At 46.2% G+C, this 27,209-nt stretch overlaps 1 protein-coding gene and 1 long non-coding RNA gene across 3 annotated transcripts in view; one reads left to right on the top strand and one right to left on the bottom strand.

Moving 5' to 3' along the window:
- The window catches only part of LOC142014119 (uncharacterized), a 6,475-nt gene extending 1,603 nt beyond the window's left edge, over nt 1-4,872 (bottom strand). The window contains exons 1-2 of the long non-coding RNA XR_012645869.1: nt 4,750-4,872; nt 1,390-1,473 (exon numbers count right to left, since the gene is read on the bottom strand). This is a non-coding gene — a long non-coding RNA (uncharacterized LOC142014119). The remainder of the gene's footprint in view (nt 1-1,389; nt 1,474-4,749) is intronic.
- Nucleotides 3,536-27,209, top strand: DNAAF2 (dynein axonemal assembly factor 2). Of its 2 annotated transcripts, XM_074996153.1 has the most exons (3): nt 3,536-5,542; nt 21,862-22,008; nt 25,845-27,209. In XM_074996153.1, the coding sequence occupies exons 1-3, from the start codon at nt 3,536-3,538 to the stop codon at nt 26,367-26,369; spliced, it is 2,679 nt and encodes an 892-aa protein (XP_074852254.1). In that variant the 3' UTR covers nt 26,370-27,209. The 2 variants fall into 2 exon arrangements, with proteins under 2 accessions (XP_074852254.1, XP_074852255.1); XM_074996154.1 differs by lacking the exon at nt 21,862-22,008.

The raw sequence follows: 27,209 nt of genomic DNA, 5'->3' as shown, positions 1-27,209 counted from the left end.
TAATATCTGTGTGTTTGAGTTAACCTGCAAGATTGAAAATTAGATGTTGTGATGCAATTAAAACAGATACTCAGAGTGGGTAGATTTTCACATTAAGTATGTATTCAAAATTGTATGCCTCTTCCAAGCATTTTTTTTGTCTTGTGCTGGTAAAAATGGTAAAATATGAATGATTTATTCTACATTTGAACTGAAGTAAGTATGGGCCCTAAATATTTGCCTCTAGTCTCCTTTGAGACTGGTGTAGAATAGCCTACACCTTGTCCGAGTCTAGAACCTGGTTTTGCTTAGACTATGGTACAGTGTTTGATGAAAACAAGTGAAATACCAGTGAGTGAGGGAAAAGTACTGGCAATCAAAGGCTTCCTTTGGCATACACAGAAGGATTTGAACTTGGCTGCTCAAGAGTGTGAGTATTTTATGCCATAAAATCTGTACAGAATTAGAAATATCTTTGAAAAGTACGTGTTAGATGCATTTGGGCAGACCCTGAATCATGTGATAGAAAAAATTGTGAGGCAAAATCTTTCAACAGCAGTGTCAAAATAATTTAAAAAAACTGCAGTAATTCTTAAAACAAGCAGGGACGTTAAAGTATCTAACTCAACAATGGGCAGCCTAAGCTTGTGCATCAGTTTCAAAACTGTCATAACCAAGATTGTCTCATCTGATATGGTAGTTTTGCTAATTGAGCTTGCATATCTACAATTTGCAGTGTGCTGATTTAGTTGGTTGCAGAGGGAACATGCTGTGCCACTAACACTGGGGGGGTGCATCATTGCTTACTTCACATGTCCTTGCTTTACATGAGTGTCATCTCAGTGACACCAGTAGGAAAAAAAAACATATTCAGCTGGAAAACAGCAGCATCTGGCAAACCCTTTGAGAGGGCAATAGCAAACAAAATGCCTTGGGGGCTGCAGGTTGCCCACCACTGATCTGATGACCTTGTTTTTGTAGGTACAAGGACATAGGGAAAGGTAGGAGACAGATTCTGGAGGTCATTTTAAGCTTCTAAGTAAGATGGAAGAGTCCAGGGCCTCTATAGTACAGGTTGGTCTTCTCTAAACTGGAACACTCTCGTCCAGCAACATCCCTAACCTGGCATGATTTTAGTTAGCCAGATGACCACTTATGTGTGTAGTAAAGTCTCCTGTGGTCCCCTAATGTTAGTTTACAACCACCAGTGCTGGCTTCCTGTTCTGTTATTTAGCTGTAATTTTACCCCTGAATGTCCTAAGAGCCCACTAAGCAGTGGAAGCGTTAGCAACGTGCTAGACAATATTGACCTCCTGTGGTCTGGCATTCTCTGAATTAGCACCCCGCTAATGCCGCAACTGCAACCCCGCAAAACACCATCCTGCAACCCCCATGTTTAGAAACACTTACTCAGGTCAGTGCTTCGCAAACTGCGGTCTGCAGACTATTAGTGGTAGGCGGCTGGACAAGGAGGTAAACAGTGAGGTGGGAAGTCTGTAGAGGATATAAAATTACTTAAGACAGGAAAGTCCAAAACTAACTGTGAAGAGTCAACAAGAGATCTTATACAACTGCGTAATGGCAACAAAAAGCAGATAAAATTCAGTGCTGATAAACAGAAAGCAATACACATTGAAACACCATCCTAATGATGTGTACAAAACCCTGGGTTCTAAAATACCTGTTAACACTTGAGGAATGGATCTTGGGAGTCATTGGGACTAGTTCTCTGAGCACATCTACTCAATGTGCAGCAGCAGTCAAAAAAAGCTAAGAATGCTAGGAATCATTAGAAAAGGGATAGATAGTAAAACTGAAAATATAATAATGCCACTATATAAATCCAAAAAATCACCCACAGCTTAAATAGTACATGCAGTTCTGGTCTGTCTCTTCCAAAAGGATGCATGAGAATTGGAAAAGATACAGAGAAAGGCAACAAAAATTGAGGGGTATAGAACAGCTTCCACAGGAGGACAGATTAAAAAGAGTGGGGCTGTTCAGCTCAGAAAAGAGGGAAGGGTTATAATGGAAATCTATAAAATCATGGATGTTGTGGAGAAAGTGAATAGGGAAGTGTTATTAATCTCTCTGCATATACAAGAAATGGGTTCTGATTAATAGGCTTCAGATTTTAAACATACATAAGGAATACATGCAATGCATAATCAACTGTGAAACTTGATGCCATGGAATGTTGCGCAAGCCAGAAGTTTAAATGGGTTCAGCTTAGATTAAGCGTAGTTTCATCAACGGCAGTTAGCTAAGATAGCAATCCTTTGCTCTGCGGGACCTTAAATCTGTGACAGCTGCAAACTTTGACGAACAACAGAAGCTGATTAATTGCCCTGTTCTGTTCCTTCCCTCTCTGAATTATTGGGTACTGACAGAAGACAGGATACTTGGTGACATAGGTTAAAAAAAATTAACCCTATAATTATTAAATCAAGACCTACTTTTAAAACTGGAGACTAAACATTAAAAATTATAAAAACTTAACTGAAGTAATAAGTTTGTTTCCAAGAGAAAGCTGGACAATAATCCATTTGATGAATGGGCTGTAGCTACTTGAAATTTGATGAGAAAAGCCTTCCATGTCTGGGAGGCGCTTCTTGGTCTCAATCACTTTAACAAGCTATTTTCAGTCAAAATTAAAGCCATTCCAATGGAAAACAACTTAAAAATCAAGAAATAAGTTTATTTAAAAATGTAATACTTGTTGTAAAGGGCTAGACTCTTTGTATAAACTTGAATCGCTCTTACACTGGCTTGTAGTGTTTGACCATATTATTTTAAAGGGCCTCAGAGGGCAATCTTATGCTTTAAGATGAAAGCACTCCAAAAATGAACTTGACATCTAGCTTAGAGCAGCAGGTGGTGGAGAAAGTACTGTGAGGGGGAATGTTCATTGCTAACCCAAAGAGATTCCCAAGTGAGGGTAAGTAAAGTTATTTTGACAAGTATCAGAGAGGTAGCCATGTTAGTTTGCATCTTTGAGAACAAGAAGTCCTGTGGCACCTTATAGGCTATGTCTACACTAGCCAAAAACTTTGAAATGGCCATTTCAAAGTTTACTAAATTCATATACATATTCAGCACCTCATTAGCATGCAGGCAGCCTGGCACTTTGAAATTGACGTGGCTTATCCAGACGGGGCTCCTTTTTGACAGAACCCCCGCTACTCTGAAGTCCCCTTATTCCTATGAGCCCCGTCTGGACGAGCCACATCACTTTCAAAGTGCCGCGGCTGCCTGCATGCTAATGAGGCGCTGACATTGTAAACTTCAAAATGGCCCTTTGCATGGCGATTTCGAAGTTTTTGGCTAGTGTAGACACGGCTATAGACTAACATATTTTGGAGCATAATTCTTCCTGGGCAGAGATCTGCTTCATCATCTGACCAAGGGGCTCTTTGCCCAGGAAAGCTCAGGCTCTGACGTATCTGTGAAGCTATTGTGGAAGTCTTTAAGGGATGCAGAGGGGCTGAGCGGCTCCCGCCTGGCAGGGTGAGGGACGCACCAGGCAGGCCTACGCGCCCGTCCTGCAGTTGCACTGATGTGGGGGACAAAGCAGCAAGTTAGGGGTCCGCCAGGACCTGGCTCACCTCTGCCTGGGGGGAGGGCACGGGACGGGCACAAGGGAAATAAGCACGTGCTACAGCCGCGGCTCGGAAGCCAGGCACCCAGGGGGCGCCCCCCGGAGGCGGGAGCAGGGCAGGGCAGGGGCCGCCATTTTGTTTGGCGCCGTTTCCACGGCGACCAGCCGCGAGGGTCTGGCGGGGCGATGGCGGCGGCGGGGCGCTCGGGCCTGGAGGAGCTGCAGCTCACGGGCGAGGAGGTGGAGCGGCTGAAGGGCGCCTTCCGGGACGAGCGGTTCCGGGCGCTGCTGGCGGAGTACGCGGCGGAGCTGGCCGACCCGGAGCAGCGGCGGCTCTACGAGGAGGAGGTGACGGCGCTGGAGCGGGAGCGCGGGGTGGAAGTGCGCTTCGTGCACCCGGCGCCGGGCTACGTGCTGCGCACCAGCCAGGGGGGCGCCCAGCGCTGCTACCTCAACGTCTGCAGCAACCCGCTCCTGGGCCAGCCCGAGGCCCGCCCCGAGCCCGGCGGCCGCCGCTGGACCCTGCCCTACAGCCTGGCCCCAGGCCGCGAGGAGCTGGGCCGCGCCGGCCGCCGGCGCCTGGTCTACGACGTGGTCTTCCACCCGGAGACGCTGCGCCTGGCCGCCCGCAGCGCCCGCTTCAAGCGCATGGTGAGCGACACGGCGCTGGAGGCGGTGCAGGACCGCTTCGGGGTGCAGCTGGACCGGGCCAACGCCGTCCCCCTGCGCGGCACCGCCTACAAGGGGGTCCCGCAGGCCGCCGTCATCCGCAGCCCGCTGCCCGGCGGCGCCCCGCCGCCGCCCGAGGAGCCCGACTCCCCGCTGCCCCCCTTCCCGTACCCCTACTCCTACCCTACTGCCCCCGCCACGCCGCCCGGCCCCCGGCGAGGCGGAGGTGAAGGCGCCCGGCCCCCGTCCCCCACCACGCCCCGCTGGAGCCTGCGGCACCGCTCCTACGTGGACCTGCAGGACTATCGCTGCAGCCGGGACTCGACGCCCAGCCCCGTGCCCCGCGAGTTGGCGGTGACCATCGAGCTGCCGCTGCTGAGCTCCGCCGGCCAGGCCGCCTTGGAGATCCGGGGGCGGGAGCTGCGCCTGGACTCGCAGCGGCCCGCCTACCGCCTCCGCCTCCGCCTGCCCTATCCGGTGGATGAGAGCCGCGGCCAGGCCACCTTCAACAAAGCCAAGCGCCAGCTGCTCGTCACGCTGCCCGTCGTGGCCCCTCCCGGGCCGAGCCTCGCAGCCGCTCCGGAGCCGCGCGGAACGAGCCCCGAGGACCCCGAAGTCGACCCGGCCGTCTCGGTAGGCCCAGGCCCAGATGAGGAGGAAGAGGAGCAGCAGGAAGAGGCAGGGCCTGCAGCCGGGGAGGAGCAGGATCGCGGGCTGCCTCCTACTGAGCAAGCGTGTGTGCTGGGGGGTAGCAGACAGACCCCCAATAGCTTGGCTCCTCCCGTGACCCCGGTGTGCCCCAGCAACATGGATCTTACCACGAGCAGCACCGAGACGGATCCTCCCCGGGCACCAAGCAACAGCAGAGATCTTCCTCCCTGTCCCAGCAGCAGCCTGTACCCTGCCGTGCCCACCGACGGCCTGAGCAGTAGCATCACTTGCAGGAGCCCACCAGACCTGCCTGCGGTGCCCAGCACCTTGACCGCTCCAGTTTGTCCCCCCTTTCAGTGCACCCAAGACGAAGAATCGCTGACCCTGCTCTTGCAGGTGCCAAACATCCAGTCAGAGAGTTTGAAGGGAGAAGTCGGCACAAATGACTATCGACTCACTTTCTCTTCAGAGGACTCTGCTTCTTACTCCTTTCTTTTACAGTTTCCTGATGAAAACAAGCTGACTCCTCCAGAGACTGGTATTAATGTCTCCCCCAATAATGCTGTTATAGGATTAGCTAAATCTCCTGAGAGTGCTGGACTTTGGGGGAAGATGTATTTCGGCTTAAACAGCGACACTCTGCAGGTAATTACTTTTAAAATGACGCATCCAATATATTGTGCTTCTGAAATAGTCTACCATTTACATGTGCTTGTGGAAGATCTTATTGGTTTAGTGTTTTTTTTTTAAAGTTGATTGGCTCAGGGGGATAGTTAATGGGATATAAACCTTTTCACTTCCAGGTCAGGTTCAAACCAGGTGAGTTATACCTTGAAGTTCATTACTGAAGCACAGATTTTCAGTGGCCTGCCTATGTAAAATGATCCTATTCCAATTCTCTGTGGGGTGATATCTACATGGCAGGAATCACTGCTACTACTCGCAGCTTTCTTAAGAGTCCCATCAAACATTCACTGTTGAGTGGGGTAGTGTGAACACTGCTCCTGCTTTCAGAGGTGGTCCATGTAACTAACGGTGAAGGCAAATAGGCAGAACAGTTTGAGGAAAGCTTGGCCTAACCTATTTGTTCCTGTTTTGTGGTTAAATAATTGGCCTTAGTCTCCAGGGCTGTCAAGCCATCATCTTCGATAAGGGCTAAATTCACATGAAGAATATTGTGTGTTTATGCAAACACAATTGTTTGGAAATAAAAGTGTGTGAATGTAAGAGATACCCCAGGTTGAGAACCACCACTGCTATATACTGAGAATATCAGAGGTAGCCATGTTAGTCTGTATTTTCAAAAAAAATAAGTGCTGTGGCACTGTATAGACTAACAGATATTTTGGAGCATAAGCTATAGGGGTGGGTAAACTTTTTGACCTGAGGGTCACATCAGGTAGAGAAAATGTAGGGAAGGCTCCGGGAGGCTATATCTCCCCATACAGCCAGGCATAGCTCAGTTCACATCCCTTATCCAGCCCAGGTCACGCTGCTCACCTTGTCTGAAAATGGTGAACTGGAGCCAATGGGAGCTGTGAAGCTCTGAGGCTGTGGGCCCTTTAGGCAAACAAAATGGCATGGACCTGTTAACAGCCTACTTCGAGAAACACTGGTCTAAGCTAGTGTTTCTTAAACTATATTCTGTGGAACACGTGTGTTCCATTAGCAACTCTCAGGTGTGCTGCGGGCATCTGATACTTTTTTGATATCATATACCAGTATATATTTTGTGTTGTTAAAATCAGATACAATGTTACTTCATTGCGGTAATACCTGTTTAACTTCATTTTGTTTTTGCTGCATATGTTGCTGTTTGGTTTTTTTGGTCTGACTTACTTTTTTAAAAAAATTTTCATAGGTGTTCTGCATAAAAAATATTATTTTTGACGTTTGGTGGTCTTGCAACGGTTAACACTGGTCTAAGGGGACTGCTTGTACAACTTCTTGCTAGCCAGTGTGGCAAACAGTAATGCTCTTTGTGACTGGTTTGGTGCTGTATAGTGGAGGACCCCAGTCTTGAGGTATAAGTAGCCCTGTATGTGAGTAATTTGCCCTGATTTGACCATCATAGCAACACCTCCAGTATTATACGAGTGTACAAACTTCAAACCAAAATCCTGACTCAGTTTTGCCCCAGACAGTGTTCTGAAAGCATTTTTAGTACGACAAATGTCACAGTGTTTACTTCCTATGAATTGAAAGTTAGACTTAAAACTGTTTTGTCTGAACATGCTAATGATAACCATGTTACTAATAAGTGGCAGTATCATATTTGTACCGTTCCTTGCAGAATGAGAGCTTGATCTTGACTAGGGCCCTTATGCACTTCTAAAATACAAATAATAAATTATTATTTGAGATAATAGTACTGTGCTTCGAGAACATAGCGTTGTCTGTTCTAAAGCTGATGAAAACTTGTGTATAATAATTAGGAACAGCAGACCAGTAATGTGGATTACACTAGTTCTAAATGAGAAAATTGGATGAGAATTATATAGCCATATTACAATGGTAGAGCATCACAAATTGTTTCGTGTCATGATTGTAAGGTATTCATAAATAGTGAATGTATTTTTATTCTTAAATACATCATATGTATTCTTACAATAAGTTATTTTTTTCTAACTACAAATTTTCAGAATGCTACAATAAATAAAATTTGGTGTTTCTTCCTTATAATCTTAAAAAACACTTTAGAGAGTCTTTTTTTTTTCCCCCTCTTGGTTTTTGGTACCAAAATGCTATGTTGTGTCCAGGCTGATTGAATGATACTCTGTTTTATTCTGTGATTTAGTGAGTCACATTAACAGCTGTTCATCCCAAATGTTGGCATCTAAATAATTTGTTTCTGCTTCTGCATTTTATGTACAGGCAGCCACTTTAACTCAGCTTTATAAACTCTGTTTTCTATCATATAGGGCTGACTGAGTTGTAAGTATCGCTTTGGTAGTGAGTGTGTAAGAACACTTCCTCCTCATCAAATTGTTTGTATTGCTCAACTCCATTTTTGGTATATTTTATTTTCCTATGCTACTCTTAAAATATTTTTATAAAAATTCTCTTAATTCTTAAAGTATCCTATTTAGACTTTTAATAGCCTATTAGTAGAACAGTCCTAAAGGTTTTGGCTTCAGTTTAAAATTGCAATTTAAGCTTTTGTGACATATGTTCAGTTTTGTAGATTCCAAAAGCAGAAGTCTAGATATGGTTCAGTTTTCAGAAGCATCGATCTGTGGATGAAATTTGCTGTCTGGAATAAGGAAAACATCCTGTTTAACTTAAGTTTTCTAAAATTGCCTTCTATGTTTCTGCATTTTTGTTTGTTGTAGTTGCTGCAGGCCACAACACAGATCAGAGCCCCTTTATACGTACTAAGCATTGAGCAACATATGATAAGAGGCAGTCCTTTCCCCAAAAAGTTTGTCTAAATAGACAAGACAGGCACAGGATTGAGGGGAAAACAGAAGTGTTATCCCCATTTTGCATCAGAAAAACAGATTAAGTGAGATGAAGGGATTTGCTTGTGGACATATGAAAGGCTCTACTGTGTAATATTAATGGTCTAGCTAGCTCAGTAGCCTATCTTCCAACCATGTTTCAGAGTGAATGAACAGAACAGAGATTTTTGAGTCCCCAAACTTTTGAAGGCTGTGCTCCTCCCCAGTCCCCTGCCATTTCCCAGAGCCAGGAGTAGGGGTAGCCGGGGGGAGGAACTTGTAAGGGGACTGAGGCCATGGCCACAGGCAGGAGGCTGGGAGCAGGGCTGAGGACAGAGCCTGAGTCTGGGGGTAGGAGTGAAGTTGCAAGTGGGCTGTGATGGGTGTGGCTGATGAGCCCATGTCTGAGTGTAGCTTTACTCCTGGCTGTGGCCCCAGTCTTGGCCCCAGGTGGGAGTGGAGCAGCAACTGGACCCTGCAACTGGTTGTGGTGCTGTGCTGAGGCTTGGGCCAGGATCAGACCAGGGCTCAGGGCAGAGAGGGGATGGGTGGTATTTCCTCCCCACTCCCTGGAGAGGTGGCCAGACCTCTGCTTTAAATCATTTAACTGTACTGAAAACAGGCATGACTGACAATTTTCTGGCTACGTTTGTTGCATACTTTTATTTCTCAGAGGTGTGGTTTATGTAGAGGTACGTTTCCACTAGAGAATTTGAGAACAGGGAAAATGTTGAATGTTTTAGAAGAGCTTTGCATATATTGGCTAAAAAATGTCATTTGAAAAATGACACAACTTGAAAATATAAGAGACGGGCTTGTTATTGGGTTAACAGATAAAAACTTCACAGCAGCTCTGGTTGAAGATGGATTTAACCTTAGACACAACTATTCAGATAGCAAAGCAGTCTGTGTGGATGAGATGGCAAAACCAAGCTGAACTTGCCAAACTTGAAAAGGAAGAAAATAGCCTAGAAGCAGTAAAGTCACAGAGCATGTATGTTAAGTCATTATCAAAACCCCCGAGGCTAAAAGTAACAAATTTCAGCCCACATGCACAAGATATGGCAGTTGTCATATTCTTGGAGAATGAGGTATTTATGTCTAGCCAAAGGGGAAAAAGATATAATGTACGAAAGGTGCATGTTGGCTGTGTCTACACTACCTCCCTGTTTGAAGGGAGGATGGTAAGTAGGGTGTTGGGAGTTTATTAATGAAGTGCTGTGGTGCCCTTGGAGCACGTCATTTAGCAATTCTCACACATACACCCCTCCCCCTCACCCTGGGCAGCAACTCTGAAGTTTTAAACTTCGAAGTGCTGGCTTGTGTCTAGGTGGCTCACCCAGCAGTACTTCCAAGTGCCTGGGGTACTTTGAAGTCCCTTTACTCCTCAAAATACAGAAGTTGGCACTTCGAAGTTCAAAACTTTGTAGTTGCTGCGGAGGGGAATTAGTCAAGAACCATTGTTTCTGGGATCCATTGTTTGTGATGATAAGGAGACTGCCTGGAAAGTGAAAGTGAATATGAATTGAAAAACGAACTTTAAAATCAACATTTGACATAACAAACGTCTCCAAAGGGATTACAGCCCGCTTCAGTACCTCCCAAAGCTCAAATCATTTGACACAGTTGGAGACATCCAGGGTATGTCCACACTTGAGAATAAAGGCAAATTTATTAAAGTCAACTTTTTAACACTAGATTTTTGTAAAGTTGAAGTTGTGTCCAAAACTGCTCACAAAGTCAACTTAGGCACTCTGGTGGGGATACACTAAGTTCAGCTGTGGCAGCGGTGCATTGTGGGTGCCTATCCCTCAGTTCCTAGAGATCCATTGCATTTTGGGGGTTCTGTGCTAGTGCCTTGTGAGGGGAAAAAAAGTTGCTGCAAGTGGTTCTGGGTTTCTGATGTCATCATCCAGAGTGCATTTGCCTCACTGCCTGCTTCATGCTGAAAAGAAACAGAGAAGGAAATTTTCCACCCACCATTACAAAGATATGTGATGGATACATATATCTCATAGAGCTGGAAAGGACCTCAAGAGGTCATCAACTCCAGTCCCTTGCCCTCTCAGCAGGACCCAGCACCAGTCCTGACACTTTTTTTTTAAATCTATTTGCCACAGACGCCTAAATGGCCTCCTTAAAGGTTGAGCTTACAACCCTGGGTGTGCCAGGACAGTGTTCAAACCACTGAGCTATCCCTTCCCCCAGATGCTTCACTGTTCGGTGTAGTATTTCATGATGACTTCCCACACTGTGATGCAGTATATTCTGAATGTAATGCCCATGGAATATGAGTGGATTGATGCAAGGGGCGCTAATGGATGTGAAGATCTGAAGAATAGCACCACAGTGGTTGGCAGCACTGGAGTTGCTGCACAGTGTGGAGTGCAGGTTCTGGACCCACGAAACCAGCTCAGACTGACATCGTGTTCTTTTGCAGTTATGGGATGATTGGCAGTGGCTGCAAAACTTCTGCATGTGACAGGCCACTTTCATGCAACTTTGAAGTGCTATCTCCCTACCAGAAGTGCAGCGATACCAGAGTGAGACCTGCTTGGACAGTTGAAGAACATGTGGCAGTTGCTCTGTGGAAGTTTGCAGCGTGAGACAGCTCCTGCTCAGTGGGAAATCAATTTGGAGTGGGCAAATATACAGTGGGGGCTGTTATCATCCAGGTAGCCAAGGCAATCACTCAGCTTCTCCTGTGAAAGAAAATGACTCTGTAGAATGTGCAGGATGCAGTAGATAGATTTGCTGCAAAGGGGTTCCCTAGATGTGGTGGTGCCATGGATGGAACACACGTCCCCATCCTGGCACTGAACCACCAGGCCTCAGAGTACATTAACCACAATGGGTACTTCTCTATGGTGTTGCAGGTGTGGGGTGGTCAGGAAGGGTGCATGATGTGTGAATCTTTAGGAATTATGGTCTGTTTACAAGGCTCCAGAGTGGAACTTTCTTCCCAGACCAGAACATGAACACTGGGGGTGTGGAAATGCTCATTGTGATTCTTGGTGACCCTGCTTACCCCTTGTTTCCTTGGTTCATGAAGTCATACACAGACACCTGGGACTCCAGGAAGGAGCTCTTTAACTTCAGGCTGAACAGATGCAGAATGGTGGTAGAATGTGCCTTTGGCCATATAAAAGTGGCTTCCAGGTGCCTTCTGACCTGCTCAGATCTCAGTGAAGAAAATATTACTGTTGTCATTGGGGACTGCTGTATTCTTCCTAACATTTGTGAGGTGAAGGGGAAAATTTCATGCCAGTGTGGGAGGCAGAAGCAGCTTCTGTCTGGGAGATCTATCAGCAATTGAACACAAGGGCAAACGGGAAAACACAGAGAGGCAATGAAAATCAGGGATGCCTTGAAAACCAAGATTATGAATGAACGTGATGATGGATGTTAAGTAGAATACCCCACCCAACCATGCAGTTTCCTTGCCCTTTATGAACCCCTCACCACCGCATCCCGGGTGTACCTTCTCTGAATCATACCTTACGATATCTTCACGTAAATATCAACATTTCTTTTACTGGCTTTAAGCTGAGTAAAGATAGCGTCTTCTCCCTTCCATCCCCCCGCACAGGGATGAAGTCTGGGATCTCCTGATGGCTCCATGCTGTGGCTCTTTTGCAACCCTGGGAACTCATGGCTACTAGGTGCTGCAGAGGTTTCCTCTTGATCTGCTTGACATGTTGGCCAGAGAGAAAAGGAAATGGATTCAAAATTAACAGGCTAATGAACACTGCTTCTTGTCACCTACTTCCTGCTCACCGGGGAGCAGTGGAGGTGATGCAATGACCAGAAGGGACTTACCGAGGTGCCTTGTGAGATAATTTTGGAGACTAATAAAATCAATTTTAATAATGCCGCCATCTGCATTTGCATAGTTCGACATTGTAAAATTGACTTTTAGGAGTTACTCCCTGTGAATTCGACATGTAGAAATAAGGGTTATATAGAAATTGTTACATATAGAAATGATGTATTTGAAAGACCTCTTAGCATATCATAGTGTTACTGAGACACTGGAGACTGTTGCTCATTTTGATTCCAGAATTACTAGTGATTCTTCGAGTGTCCCCGTGGGTGCTCCACAATAGCCCGACACCTATTGGGTGCTCCACAATAGGTGTCGGGCTCGCCCGGCACCGCAGATCAGAAACTTTCCAGCAGTTTCTCCTGGATCGCGCATGCGCCGGTGCACGCCGCTCCCTTGCGCGTCCCCAGCCACGTGCATGATCTGGTCCCCGCCAGTTCCTTCTCAACCGCCATTGGCTGCAGACGGAATCCGCTCAGGCTACGGCCAGAGTCAGATTAGCTAGAGTGTTTTTTTTCGTGTAAATTGTTTTTCTTTCCAAAAAAAAAAAAAGGACAAGAGGAAAAGCAAGAGAGTAAAAAAAAAATATATATATATATATATATATATATATATATATATATATATATATATATATATATAGTAAAAAGACAGAGAGGAGCGGAGAAGACGTGTGGACGTGAAGGCCAGTAGGCCTCCCGCCGCTGCAGGCTGGTGTCCGCGAAGGGTAAACAGGCACGAATTCAGTGCTAAGTACCCTATTAACAGCACAAAGACTCACCGTGATGTCCTCTTCAGGCTTTAAAAAGTGTGAGTCCTGCCGTGAAGCTATGCCGGCCTCCGATGGGCATAGTGAATGCATTCGGTGCCTGGGGGAATCACATGTTACCCAAAAGTGTTCCCATTGTGCTAAGCTCACAGCCAGGGCCAGGAAAGACAGAGAAATGCGGCTGACAGTGCTCTTGTTTGATAAGGCTCTCTAGCCTGACGTGCCGGAGAGGCCTCAACCAGAGGTACCCCCTGGGCTCCATAAAAGGAAGGCGGCTTCCCTCACCCCCTCGGTGCAGAAACGGAGGAAGCTCTCTCCAGCCCGATCCCTGCCGGCGGTCTCAGCGAGCGGGACGGGCGCAGCACATAGCCCTCAGCCGCATACCCAAACAAGCGGCAGCGCAGCAGCGCACGTGGCAGAGGCTGAGCCTCTGATTACCAAACAGCCGGCACGCGCAGCACTCAGAGCAGCAGCCAGGCAAGCGCCAGAACCGGCGGCACCGCCATAGGCGGCACCGACCCCTGTGGCGCCAGCGGTGCAGGGCCAACAGGCACGGAGCCTGCAGGCACCGGAGGACGTTATCCGCGCGGCACCGCAGCTGAGCGTGCTGAGCGCGGCGTCGACAGCGGGGCCGAGATCCCTGGCATGGGAGGGGGCGGTGCCAGCCCCGCAGGGGAGGGGAAAGGCGAGAGCAAAAACTGGGCACCGCAGCCCTTCTCTGGACAGGGCTGCAATGCTACTATCAACCAGCCCTCCCCTTATGCTGCACACGCCACCCAGAAGATCTGGGTCTCTACCAACCTATCCAGAGCCGCCTCCTCCGTTCCTCCAACCAGCGTCACCATGGCTTGGGCCACCTTCGCCCTTTCTGGGATTGGATCCCTTGGAGTACTATCACAAACCAGTTTCACCACTGTCTGAATCATTGCGGAGATCTAGCTCTCCCAGACATCAGGAGTACGCACCCCGAGAGTGGTCCAGGTCTCCATCCCCGGACCCGTGCCCGTGCTGCCATGGTTGCTCTTACCATGCTGGACACAGACACCCCAGGCATACACCTAGGGGCAGGTCCCCCCCCCGGCCATCCAGTACCCCCATGGACACTCTCAGCCGGGGATGGAAACACAGCTGTCTCAAGGGGAGTTAATTTTGGAACCCCGAGACTTTCGTTCGCAAACCTCTAGTGAGCGGGTGTACCATCGGCCACAAGAACCTGAAAGTTTGAGGGAGGTTTACTCTAGTGGTTCCTCCTTGTCCTCCCCTGAAGAGGCTACGGCCCCCGGGGACGTTGCTCCCCCGGACGACCTCAAACAGTTTCAGGAGCTGTTTAAAAGGGTGGCTTTCATGCAAGGCATCCAAACAGCAGAGGTGCAGGAGAAACATCACAAACTCCTGAAAAATTTGAGACCCCCAGCTTCATCCAAAATCGCTATCCTGCTCGACGAAGCCATCATGGAGTCAGCCACCACCATAGGCAGACCCCGGCCTCCGCTCCACCTATAAACAAGAGAACAGATAAGAAATACTTCGTCCCGGCGAAGGGCATGGAGTTCCTCTTTAGCCACCTACAATCAAACTCACTGGTAGTAGAATCGTCTCAGCAGAGATCAAAGACTTCCCAGTACAAATTGGGGGGGTTCAGACAAAGATGCCAAGAAGCTAGAGCTGTTTGGCAGAAAGGTATATTCCTCCTCCACTCTGTTATTGAGAGTGGCAAATTATGCAGCACATCTAGCGAACCATAATTTTGACAGTTACTCCAGGCTTACTTCTCTCATGGATTCTCTTCCGGAAGATAAGAAGCCGGTGCTAAAGGCGATTGTGCAAGAGGGCTACGCGGCTTCAAGGACGGGAGTCCAGATCGCCCTGGACGTGGCAGACACGGCGGCATGCTCAACGGCTACAGCAGTGGTCATGCGTAGAGAATCCTGGCTCCAGACATCGGGTATCCCGAGGGATCTGCAGGCGAAGATTGTTGATCTTCCCTTTGACACGCAGAAGTTGTTTGCAGACTCAACCGACTCAGTCCTCCACTCCAGTAAGGACTCCAGAGCTACACGTAGAACCCTGGGTATTTATACTCCTCCATATAGGAAGAAAAAGTATTACCCTCAGCAAAGACGATACCCGTACCAACCACAGCGTGCTCAGTACCAATGGGGTTACGACCAAGGGCGACATCATCAGCAGCAACAGTATAGAACTCCCAGGTGACGTTCTCAACAAAGGTGCGCATCCTCTGGGCAGGCCCAAGGGCAACAAGTTTGATGGGCAGATCGAGGACTGCACTATCACTACCATCGCGCAATGCCATTCCCAGCTAATGTTCCATCATCGCCTCCGACCGTTCCACCCCCAATGGCAAAAGATCACCGCAGACAAATGGGTACTGGAGATCATAGCCACGGGTTACGCGATCCCCTTCCAGTCGCTCCCACCGCCGAAACCTCCGCCCAGGCCCCACCTCAGGGAAGCTTCCCACGAGGCGAGACTCAAACAGGAGGTGGACCATCTTATGTTCATAGGGGCGGTGGAAAGAGTGCCGGAGCGATTCCAGGGGAAAGGTTTTTATTCACGCTACTTCCTTACAGAGAAGAAAACAGGAGGCTGGAGGCCCATCTTAGATCTTCGGGGCCTCAACCGGTACTTGCTCAAACAGCATTTTCGGATGATCACAGTCGCCTCTATACTCACGGCACTGGATGATGGAGATTTGTTTGCAGCCCTTGACTTACAAGATGCGTATTTTCATATAACGATCCACCCGGCACACAGACGCTTCCTCCGTTTTATGGTCGGCAAAGAGCACTTCCAGTACAAGGTTCTTCCGTTCGGCCTCTCCTCGGCCCCCAGAGTCTTTACCAAAACCCTGGCAGTGGTGTCAGCCTACCTGCACAGACGGGGTATTTATATTCCCATACCTGGACGACTGCCTATTGAAAGGGGCCTCAAAGGCAGAGGTCCTACACATGATACGCGTAACAGCAGACACGTTTTCTTCGCTGGGCCTGGTCATCAACCTCGCGAAATCAAAGACCGACCCCACGCAAGACATAGAGTTTATAGGGGCATCTATAAACTCTATTACAGCAAGGGGCTATCTACCCGACGCCCGCTTTCGCGCCATCAGTTCGCTGGTGCAAGTCATTACATACAGCCCCACGGTGACGGTCTTAATGTGCTTGCAGCTGCTAGGCCACGTGGCGGCGGCAACGTTTGTGGTGCAGAACGCCAGATTACATATGCGCAGCCTGCAACATTGGCTGGCGACCGTCTACAAGCCGGCATCCCACACTGTCCGCAGGGTGGTGTCGCCCACGACAGAGGTGCACAGATCCCTGCAGTGGTGGGTAAACCCCAAGAACCTGCTAACAGGGGTACCCTTTCACCAACCACAAATCTCTATTTTTCTTACTACCGACGCTTCCCACATAGGATGGGGAGCACACATTGGCGACAAGGTGACGCAAGGACTATGGTCTCCTGCGGAACAGTCACTGCACATAAAAATACTGGAGCTCAGAGCAGTGTTCAACGCCTGCAAACACTTTCAAGACCACATACAGGGCAGAGTAGTCGGGATCAATACAGACAATACCTCCACCATGTTTTATATGAATCGACAAGGAGGAGCTCGATCCCGTGCCCTATGTGCGGAAGCAGTCCGGCTGTGGAACTGGTGCATCGCCAACAATATAACGTTGAAAGCTTCGTATTTGCCAGGCGCTCACAACGTGAAAGCAGACCAGCTGAGCAGGCGCTTTGCACTCACGCACGAATGGCAGATCCGCTCTGATCTGCTACGACCAATCTTTCACACATGGGGGTTTCCTCAGATAGATCTGTTTGCCACTCAGCACAACAAGAAGTGTCCCCAGTACTGCTCCAGGGCAGGATTGGGGTGGGAGTCCCTGGGGGACGCATTCGCGATTTCATGGAAGGGCCCCCTACTTTACGCGTTTCCCCCCACAGTGCTCATCCACAAGGTCTTGCAGAAGGCCAGAAGGGAGAGAGCCCGCATGATTCTAGTAGTCCCAATGTGGGATCGACAGCAATGGTTCCCCTTGCTTCTGCACGTCGGACCGCCCACCGCTCCCCCTTCCGGTGGCGCCGGACCTACTCACGCAGGCCCAGGGGTCCATAGTGCACCCACACCCTCAAGGGCTGCGCTTACAAGCATGGCTAATCCATGGCTCAGCTCCCTAGAAAGCACATGTACGGAGGGAGTACAACAAGTCCTGGAGAGTAGCTGAAGGACCTCCACCAGGAAGACCTACAAGCAGAAATGGACTCGATTCACTGCATGGTGTTCTGCCAAGCACCTAGCTCCCCTTGACGTTCCTATACCTGTAATACTAGAATACTTATTGGACCTCAAGAGGGGCGGGCTTTCCCTATCCTCGCTAAAGGTCCACCTCGCCGCTATATCTGCTTTTTGGCATGAAGAGGAGGGGCCTACGGTATTTGCCCATCCTATTGTTACCAGGTTCCTGAAGGGGCTGGTAAACCTGTACCCCCCTTGGAAACCGCTTCCACCATCGTGGAACTTGGATCTGGTGCTCAGCGCGCTAATGGGCCCACCATTTGAACCCTTAGCCACGGTTCCCCTACGTCTCCTTACGATAAAAACAACCTTCCTCCTTGCAATTACGTCAGCTCGCAGGGTGAGTGAGCTCACAGCAGTTATGGCAACGCTGCCCTGCACAGTATTCTCAAAGGAGGCGGTAACTTTACGGCTGCACCCAGCCTTTGTTCTGAAGGTTTCTTCAGAGTTCCACCTTAACGAACCCATAGTTTTACCTTCGTTTTACCCGAAGCCTCACAGCTCCAGCAAGGAGGCACGCCTACATCTTCTGGACGTGAGGAGGGCGTTGGCCTTCTACATAGACAGAACTAAGTCCTTCCAGAAAACGGACAGACTTCTAGTCTCTCTCGCTCCCAGGTCAAAAGGAGAGGGTCTCTCTCCACAGAGAATCTCGAAGCACATTCTGTCCTGTATAAAAATGTGCTACGAACTTTGAAAGACTCCTTTGCTGGCCCTGCCCAGGGCTCTCTCCACCAGGGCGGTGGTGGCGGCAACAGCCTTTTTCAAGGGCATCGCGTTAAAAGACATCTGTAGAGCAGCGACCTGGTCATCCTATGACACCTTCGCCAAGCATTATGCCCTACATCGGGTATTCCAAGAGGATACCCGCCTCTCGACAGCGGTCCTTTCGGGGGCAAGCTGCACATAAACCGATTACCCACCTCCTTACTTGGGTTACTGCTGGGTAGTCACCTATTGTGGAGCACCCACGGGGACACTCGATGAAGAAAGAGAAGTTACTCACCCTAGTAACGATGGTTCTTCGAGATGTGTCCCCATGGGTGCTCCACCACCCACCCATCCTCCCCGCTTCGGATCTCTGTTTAGTGTTTTTCAGGAGCATCCGAGACGGTTGGTCAAGGAACTGGCGGGGACCGGATCGCGCACGTTGCCGGGGATGCGCAAGGGAGCGGCGCGCGCCGGCGCAGGTGCAATCCAGGAGAAACTGCTGGAAAGTTTCCGATCTGCGGCGCCGGGCGAGCCCGACACCTATTGTGGAGCATTCAATAGGTGTCGTGCTATTGTGGAGCACCCACGGGGACACATCTCGAAGAACCATCATTACTATGGTGAGTAACTTCTCTTTAACAGACAACAGTTCACCCCAGCAGAATTTAAGTAATTCTATATGACATATGATTTTCACAGACTTATAGAACACTAGAACTGGAAGGGACCAAGAACCTCATGGCAGGACCAAGCCATGATTTTGATCATCTTACTAGCAGTCCACCTTACCCACATGTGAATGGAGAGCCTGACAGTGATATACAGACAGACAAGAAGCAGTCAAGTAGCACTTTAAAGACTAGCAAAATAATTTATTAGGTGAACTTTTGTGGGACAGACCCACTTCTTCAGACCACAGCCATATAGTATATAGACTAGCAGGGCTCCCTCTCTGTTACTATATAGACACACAAGGTAATTCTATAGCAGGAAGATCCAGTCCTAGCTCTTGTAAGTTACAGATCAATACCAATAGCAGCTCTTGAATGTAGTCCAGTAAAACTCCTGAGGGGAGCACAGCTCAGATTCTTTTTCAAAGTTGGAGTATCAGTTCTATCTCCAAAATGGCCAGTTACGAAGAAATCAGATAAATAGGCTAAATAGCTTATAACACTTCAGCAGCAGGTGTTACCCAGCGAAGAGCTAAGTCTGGAACTGAGAACTATTTTCATGGCAAATTGAATAGAGGAAAAAAAGGTGGACAACTTCAGCTGCTGTAAGAGAGAATTCAGCACTCGGACTGTAGGAGATCAAGATGGACAGAACCCAGTTTGATCCTCAGCAAGAACAGTCAACAGAGCACTGTACAGATGGCACATGCAGAAGAAAACAGCCTAAGGATTCCAGACCAACTACAGCTAGTCATTGCAACTAATGGACGGACAGATGACAAAGTTGTTATGCAACCAGGTCAAGTAATGAGAAAACCAGTCCAGTACCATTCTGAGACACTTAGCAGTTTGGTATGTACTGATCTTCAAAGACAGTATGATAGTGTAAATGGCAGGAATGTAGAACTTGGGGGGAGATGTAATCTAATGCTAAAGTTTTATACTGTTCAGCCAGTAGGTCACACTGTGTAAAATACTATCTTTTATGCTAATCTCCGTCACAGATGTCAGAGCATTAAAGGGTCTCCTGATACACATTAGGGCTACGTCTACACATGCCCCAAACTTCGAAATGGCCACGCAAATGGCCATTTTGAAGTTTACTAATGAAGCGCTGAAATGCATATTCAGTGCTTCATTAGCATGCGGGTGGCAGCGGCACTTTGAAATTGACGCGCCTCGCCGCCATGCGTCTCATCCAGACAGGGCTGCTTTTCGAAAGGACCCCGCCTACTTCGAAGTCCTCTTATTCCCATCAGCTCATGGGAATAAGGGGACTTCGAAGTAGGTGGGGTCCTTTTGAAAAGGAGCCCTGTCTGGATGAGACGCATGGCGGCGAGGCGCGTCAATTTCGAAGCGCCGCGGCCGCCCGCATGCTAATGAAGCGCTGAATATGTATTTCAGCGCTTCATTAGTAAACTTCGAAATGGCCATTTGCGTGGCCATTTCGAAGTTTGGGGCACGTGTAGACATGGCCTAGATGTGTTCATCTTGCTGAGATGCAAATTTTGGATAGTTAATCCATGTCCAGTGCAGGAGCATGTCATGGGTGTCAGTGGCTAAGCCCTGTCCGCACAAGTGCAATCACCATTACTACCATTGGTGGTGGATGCTACTAATGTAAACCAGGCCTCTGCTTCATTCTCTTAGGCTATGTCTACACTAGCATTCCTCTTTCGAATGAGGTGTGCAAATGAGGGAAAATGCAAATGAGGTGCAGGTTTACATATTTGCCACCTCATTTGCATGTTCTTTTGAAAGAAGAAAAGCAGTGTAAACGTGGTTCTTTCAAAAAAAATAACCCCCGTTTTGAAGGAACACTTATTCCTTAAAAAAAAAAAAAAAATCAGAATAAGGGCTCCTTCGAAAGCAGGGTGTATTTTTTGAAAGAGCCACATCTATGCTGCTTTTCTTTTGAAGGAGCATGCAAATGAGGTGCTGGATATGTAAATCTGTGCCTCATTTGCATTTTTGATTATCTCTTTTGCATGCCTCTTTTGAAAGAGGAATGCTAGTACAGACATAGTTTAAATGAATAATCTTTGCACCTTCCCTTTCTGTCCTGCTGTCTGTCTGTATTGACAATATATACTCTGATTGCCAGCTTTTCATTTAATAGTGTATGAATATGGAACTGTTCCATTCTCCCTATTATAGTTTCCTTTAGAGAGAGAGTTTTTAATTTTTGAGAGCCCAAACACAGATAAAATGCTGCAGTTGAATTGAGCTGAAAATATTCAGAATTGCCTCACTGCTTCCAATATCAACAGGATTGGCTGGACTTTTGCAGTACTGTAGCTATTAATTAGGCTGAAGAGATGAGGGAAGAAAAAGGAATGAGGGATTTAAATGTGTGTATATTAAAACAGAGTAGTTGTGAATTCTGGAAAAGGGCCTTAACTTTTTCCCAACAACTTTACATAATGGAAATTTTTTATTGTTGAATTTAAAAAAAAAAAAAAAGACTAAATCTATAAATATCCACAGTTGGTTTGAGTCCATAAGACCAATAGAAAAATTCTTCACAGTGCACCTGAACCGCGTATGAATAGCCGTAAATATATACCCTGAAGTATATCTTATTTAGCTGTAAACTGCATTTCATTCATTTCATTCCACTGGTATTTATTTGTACCTGAATGAAGATCTAAAGAGATGTGTTTTAGACAGATCTGAAATGGATACTGTTATACATATTTCATACGCTCCACTCTAGAAGGCCTAATCTTGAAATCTGATGACTAAAGTAAGATAAGATGGAATTACAAACTACAGTAGTCAGATGTTTGTATTTTTCTTAAGGTAAGATAATTGAGCAAATCCACAGTTCCAGGACGTTTTTTAAAGTAAATTTCAAAAGAGAAAGGAGGGCAGTTGAAACAGTTTTTCCGCTGTAATGGTTCCTCAAATGAAAACTTTAAACACATTGCACATAGAAAACATAAATCCCTTTAAACCACTGCCCTTTTCCTGACACAGACCATATTTTATACAGAAATCATTTTCTTTGTGTTCATCTCACTACTTCTGAATGTCTAATTTAGAATTTAATACAGCACAGATTTCAACAGATGCTGTTTTCACAAGTAGTATGGGTCTCTCATCTGTATGTTCAGGACCAGAATTTTATGTATATGTGTATAATTTAGTGGGTTGCTGAGTACAAAAATACAGACACATAATGTGAAAAGTAGTAGTAAACAGGTAACTTTTTTTTCGCTTTTAGGAGAGGTTGTTTGTTAGTGAAGAAAATGTTGATGAATTTCTGGACAGTGTCTTGTGCCCTTCATTCCTCAACCAGTCAACCCTGGAAAGCCAACCGTTAATTGAAGTACTTGATGTTACTGAGGCCAAAAGTCAAATCAGATTAAAGGTAAGGATTGGTTTAGCAATAGTACATGGCATTTCTGTAGTTTAACAAAGAGCATGAAATGTCCTTCAAATGAAGTAATTCCTGCTTTGGATACTGTTGAATGTAGTATATAAGAAGTGATGTTTGTACTTACAAACATCAATTTTTTGTCAGGGCCAATTTGCTTTAAATTCCATGTAATTTAACTTGAATGTGGAAGTGGAACCACTGTAGTTCTAGTTCAGTAACAATTTTATTGGGATGACTGTGAAACCTTGTATTCTCGAGCAGAAATACCTAGATGTTAAATCCCTCATTCATATTATAACAAAAATAGTCTCAGATCAAGATCTCAGTAGTATTCAAGGTGGACAGATACAAATGTATATCTCTGGGAGCAGATAGGCACAGATATAAATCACTATCTGCAGAACCACAGGGCTCTCCCAGAACTGCCGAACGAAAGCAGGACATGTAGCTGCTGCGTGCTGGCAGCTCCAGCAGTGTGGCTCTACCCTCCCCACAATCCTTCCCCCTGTGTCTCTCATGCAGCTATCTCTGATTCTCAGGGCATGCCAATGAGCCTGATGCCTGTGCTAGTGGGCAGGATTGAGAGCTGCTGGCATCCTTGATTGGCTTCTGCTATTTCAAGGCAGAAGCCTCACAGAGCTCAGAATTTGTACTTCGGGATGCGTGTCCCAGACAAGAAAAGCATAGAGAAAGGGCACAAAACTCATTGTCATGTGGATTGTAATGAAGAGGATACACTGTGCTGATGAGGTGGGAAAAGTCATAGTGAAGAGGAGCCAGGTCGCCTCTAGTGCGGTGCAGAGCCCACGACAAATCAGAGAGCGTTTTTAATCGCCAGGGGGTGCTCTCTTCCTGCTCTGGCAAGGTCCTATCCCTAATGCCCCAACCGCTGCATCCCACCCAGTTCTGCCCTGTCCTCCAAGCCTGCTGCTCCCTTGATCCTTCCCCTTACTCCTCCAGATGCTGCAAAACAGCCGATCCATGGCAGGTGGAAGGGACTGGGAGAGAGGGGGGAGGTGCTGATCTGCAGGGCCTACAGGAAAGCTGGAAGGAGGGAGGTGGTGCTGAACTCTGGCTCCAAAGCACCCACAAAATCGGCATCTATGGCTGCTGCTGCAGACTGAGTCCAAGGCTCATATATGAGAGAGAGAGAGAGAGAGAGAGACAAGTGCTGGGGTCCCCAAAGTGGAGCAGTTCCCCCAATTTGCCATACCCAAGGATGGCTCTGAATAGGGTGTACCTTGAAAAGTTGGTCTGGATAACAACCCAACCTTTCCTATTTATTTGACCTGAGCTAAACCTTTGAATCTTGAGAGTTAAGGTGAATACAGGGTTTTCTTCTACAGCAGAGCAGTGTGATCTAGAGGATTAACATGGGACTCTGAAGCTTGCCCCCGTCCCTTCCACACAGCTGTCTGTATCTCCTGTCTAGGGCCACATCATTGAGATTGGTGCCTGCCCCAGTGGGCAGTGCTGAGCAGAGCTAGAGTGAAGAGCAGTGGCTCCATGTTCTGCTCCTTTTTCCACTGTGGTTTCTGCAGGTGTAAATTGGTATCTATACAGGGCTTGGCACAGAGGTACAGCCACATTTCTTCACCAAAAAAACTGAAATGCATCTTAACCCTTTTATCATTACAATAAGTGAACAAGTTTGGAAAAAGTTTTTTTCACTTTAACTTTGTCTGAAGGAGATGTTGCTGTTTCCCCCATCTGTAGTGAACATTTCATCTTGTTTGTGTGACTGTGTCAGAGTAATCAGGAAATCACAACATTTTTAAGGTAGGAAAAGGTGATAGTAAAACTACAAAAATGGATGGGGGTTTGGGCAGGCGCAGCTCCTGAAACTTCTTAACTCTTTTTGACGCACATTATATTTCATATTGACAGGGTCTTCTTAGGTTCCACCTAAAACTGTATGTTGCAGATCTGGCCAACACTTAAATGCTAATCCAAAAATCAAAGTTCAGAGGTGGAATGGGACTTTGATACTAAAATAACTGTTCTTTATTCAGCTAACTTTTCTTTTGGTTGATTATGTTTAAACTAGCTTTCAACTAAGAATTTTCCTTTGTATACTGTGTTGTCACCTCATTGGTATTTACATATTTTGCAAAATTCAGTTAGCTATGTTAAATATTTTGTTCTTCACTTTTGTAATGTATTCAATATATACCATAGTTTAAGATGCATGTTTTGTGCATATTACAGGTACAAACAAAACTAAATGTGCGAAAGTCAGTAGCTTAACAGTAGATGCACGTACTCCACAGTAATGCGGGGGGCTTAAATTCTGTGGCAGGACTCCCTGATGAATGATCTTGAATTATGTTGTGCATTGATATTTATGACAACTTCAGATAATATCAGTAAGGTTTTAGCTGAATAAAATCACTGCAGTAATCCGTTAACATGCCAAATTCAACAATTTGCTTTTATATTTTTTTGATGTTCTCACTTAGTTTTCAGCATACTGCAGTATGGTGATGCTCTAGTATAGAACTTCATTTACAATCTGTGAGTGGCGTTGTTAGATGTCTTTGGAGGAAAGCTGGAGACTTTGAACAATGGATAACTAGGCATGCTCAAATTTCATTCACTGCAACAAAAGTGTTACATAGCCCTGGGGGCGGGGGAGGAGAAGACCAAATCCTGAGCCTGCCCAAGCCCCACTATTGCGGGAAGGGTAAAGGCAAAGTTTGAGCCCTGCCTGCTGCAGGCAGGAAGGCCCAAGCCTAGCTGCTATATAGGCTGAGGGAGCAAAGTCTGAGACTCACAACCATGGATGGGGGTTGTGAGGGAGGGCAAAAGGCCACAGGGTTCAGCCTCACCTGTGGAGCCTGTAACCTGAGCTCTGCCACCCTGTGCTAAGGCTCTCCAGCCAGGCTGCAGATTAAGGTTAGGCCCCGGCAAGGCTAAGGCCAGGCCTGGTGACCTCATTAATAAAGGTCCCCAAACCACTGGGATAAACAAGTTGGTTTTAACACCCAGAAAATGTGGGGAGAGGGAAGACAGTTTGGAGATTTGGTTACCTATGAGATGGGCAAAACTATCATCATTGGTGAGGGAATGAATCTTCTCTTACTTTCTTGTTGATGGGATGACAGTAACTCTGTTGGAGTGTGGGAAGTAAAATAGGGAAGGTTTGGAAGCATAACACATTTTGAAATTGGTAGTTCCTGGAGCTAGGCAACCACCTTTGACAACACTGCAGATAGCCACACCCTATTCACTAACAGATACACATGTAAAAGCTTGTGCTGAAATAACTAACAGGGAAAAAATGTGAACAATAATCTATGCTAAACAGTCAGCTGGTTCACATTCTCACATTAGTGAGATGAATAAAATCAGTTCTCTGATAAGTTTTATGCACAGTTAAGACAACACTGCATTCGTTAAACTTTCCCACATGTGAAAGGGACATTTTCTCAAACAAAATTTATATTCTGAGGCCAATTTTGCAGCTATGAATTTATGAAAAAATGAGTCAAATGATTCTTTGCTCTTTCTTCCATTATTTTGTACATCATAACCAATTGGCAGCTTTCCAGCAACTCTTTCCACAGCTGAGTAAAACCATATGGTGGAAAACAATTTCTCTGTAATCTGTTCCCACATGTATTTTGAGTGAAATATTGGGAAGCCCTCAGCAGAGGCTTTTTGTAAGCACAGACTAACACTTACCGTAAATCTTATAGAAATAAAAGCATTCTGAGTTATTCAAAGTGTAGGCCTGCCTTTGATAGAATTTTTGTATTTTCAGTCAATATTAAGTAGTAGGTATCAAAATATAATTTCCTGTTTTTTTTTCTCCCCACCCCTCACAGCAGTCACAGGAGGTTACACATTGTGAACTTGCTGAAAAAGAACAAATGGCTAACAATCCTGGAAGAGATCAACTTGAAAAAGAGACTAGAAACTACTTCAAAACAAATATAGAAGCTAACCCTAGTGCAGCTGATATGGTTGGAGAACATGGTGCGGAAACTGACATGACTTCAGGCCATTGTTTGCAGCTTGAACCTATTGGCACTAGTTTCACAATTTCTGAGAAATCACAGATAAATGAACCACATTTAGAACTTGCTTTCACAACAAGCAGAAGTGCCACGTCCTTACAATCTGAAAAGCAAGAATTACTTAATTTGGAAGAGCAGGCAAAAGTAAGAAGGGTTGAACAGTTTTTATCTTCAGAGCCAACAGAAGAGAACCAACATTGTTTGAATAATAGACCAGTTTCTCCAATTATAAAAGAAACTAATATGCAGGATGGAAGTGTGCAAATTGTTAGAGATCATACAACACACTGTGCGTTAATTTTTCAAAATCCTTTGTTGTACGAGTTAGATTAAGTTGTTTTGAATTTTTATTGTAATGGTAAGTTTAACTGCAGTTCTGGCTACTGTTCTTTTGGCATCTAAACCATTACAAGAAGAGAAGCCTGAACTTGAGTCAGACAGGTTCAATAAGAGGAGCTGATTTAATTGTTTAAGTCAACTGATTTTAAATATACATGATATTTTTGGTTTGTTTTTTTTTACAAGTTTTAATCTTTCAAGTATCTTTAAGAAATGTTCAGTTGAGTAAAGATTAAAACATATACACAGCAACAGTGTGTTACTTTCCTTTAATATCTCTGAATTTTGATTAGCTGGGTTCTTTGAAGTGTTCATATTGTTTGCATTTACTGTGTCTTTTATAAAGCTTTTCTCCAGAAGTGTTATCTTTGTTCAATCTAATAGCAAACAATACTCATCCTTTTAAGTACAGTAGAGTCCCCCCATTTGCGAACTTAAGGCTGCTTCCCCAGGGCTCCAGGGTGGGGAGTGCAGGCAGATGCTGCCGTGCTGGGTCTCAGGGCGGGGAGCAGGTGCCATATTCACAAAATTCAACATTCTGAAGGGGTTCTCAACATGGAATCCTCATGACTGTTGAAACCCTACTGTAAATATTTTCCAGTCTTCATTTTGTGGCAATTGTAAGGTTAGTTTGCTAAGGAATTTTGGCAAATAGAATTTTTTGTTATAAAGAGAAGCCCACTTTTTAATTACCTTCCTTAAAGTAAATGTTTATATTGCTCTTTATCATATACTTTCCTTCAGATACACAGTATCCAAATATGCCAATGCAACCATGTTTTAACAGTTTCTTTGCTATACAGTGTATCAACACTTGCACTTAACATTTCTTCA

This window comes from Carettochelys insculpta, chromosome 6, assembly GCF_033958435.1.
Source record: "Carettochelys insculpta isolate YL-2023 chromosome 6, ASM3395843v1, whole genome shotgun sequence".
In the NCBI taxonomy this organism is placed as follows: domain Eukaryota; kingdom Metazoa; phylum Chordata; order Testudines; family Carettochelyidae; genus Carettochelys; species Carettochelys insculpta.
This window is presented reverse-complemented; position numbering and strand designations above follow the sequence as displayed.

Bases quoted from the DNA above. Each gene is read 5' to 3' on its own strand.
- DNAAF2 (XM_074996153.1), top strand. From the start codon at position 3,536: ATGTGGGGGACAAAGCAGCAAGTTAGGGGTCCGCCAGGACCTGGCTCA. The intron at 5,543-21,861 runs GTAATTACTTTT...TTTCGCTTTTAG, and splicing joins TAAACAGCGACACTCTGCAG to GAGAGGTTGTTTGTTAGTGA. The intron at 22,009-25,844 runs GTAAGGATTGGT...CACCCCTCACAG, and splicing joins AAAGTCAAATCAGATTAAAG to CAGTCACAGGAGGTTACACA.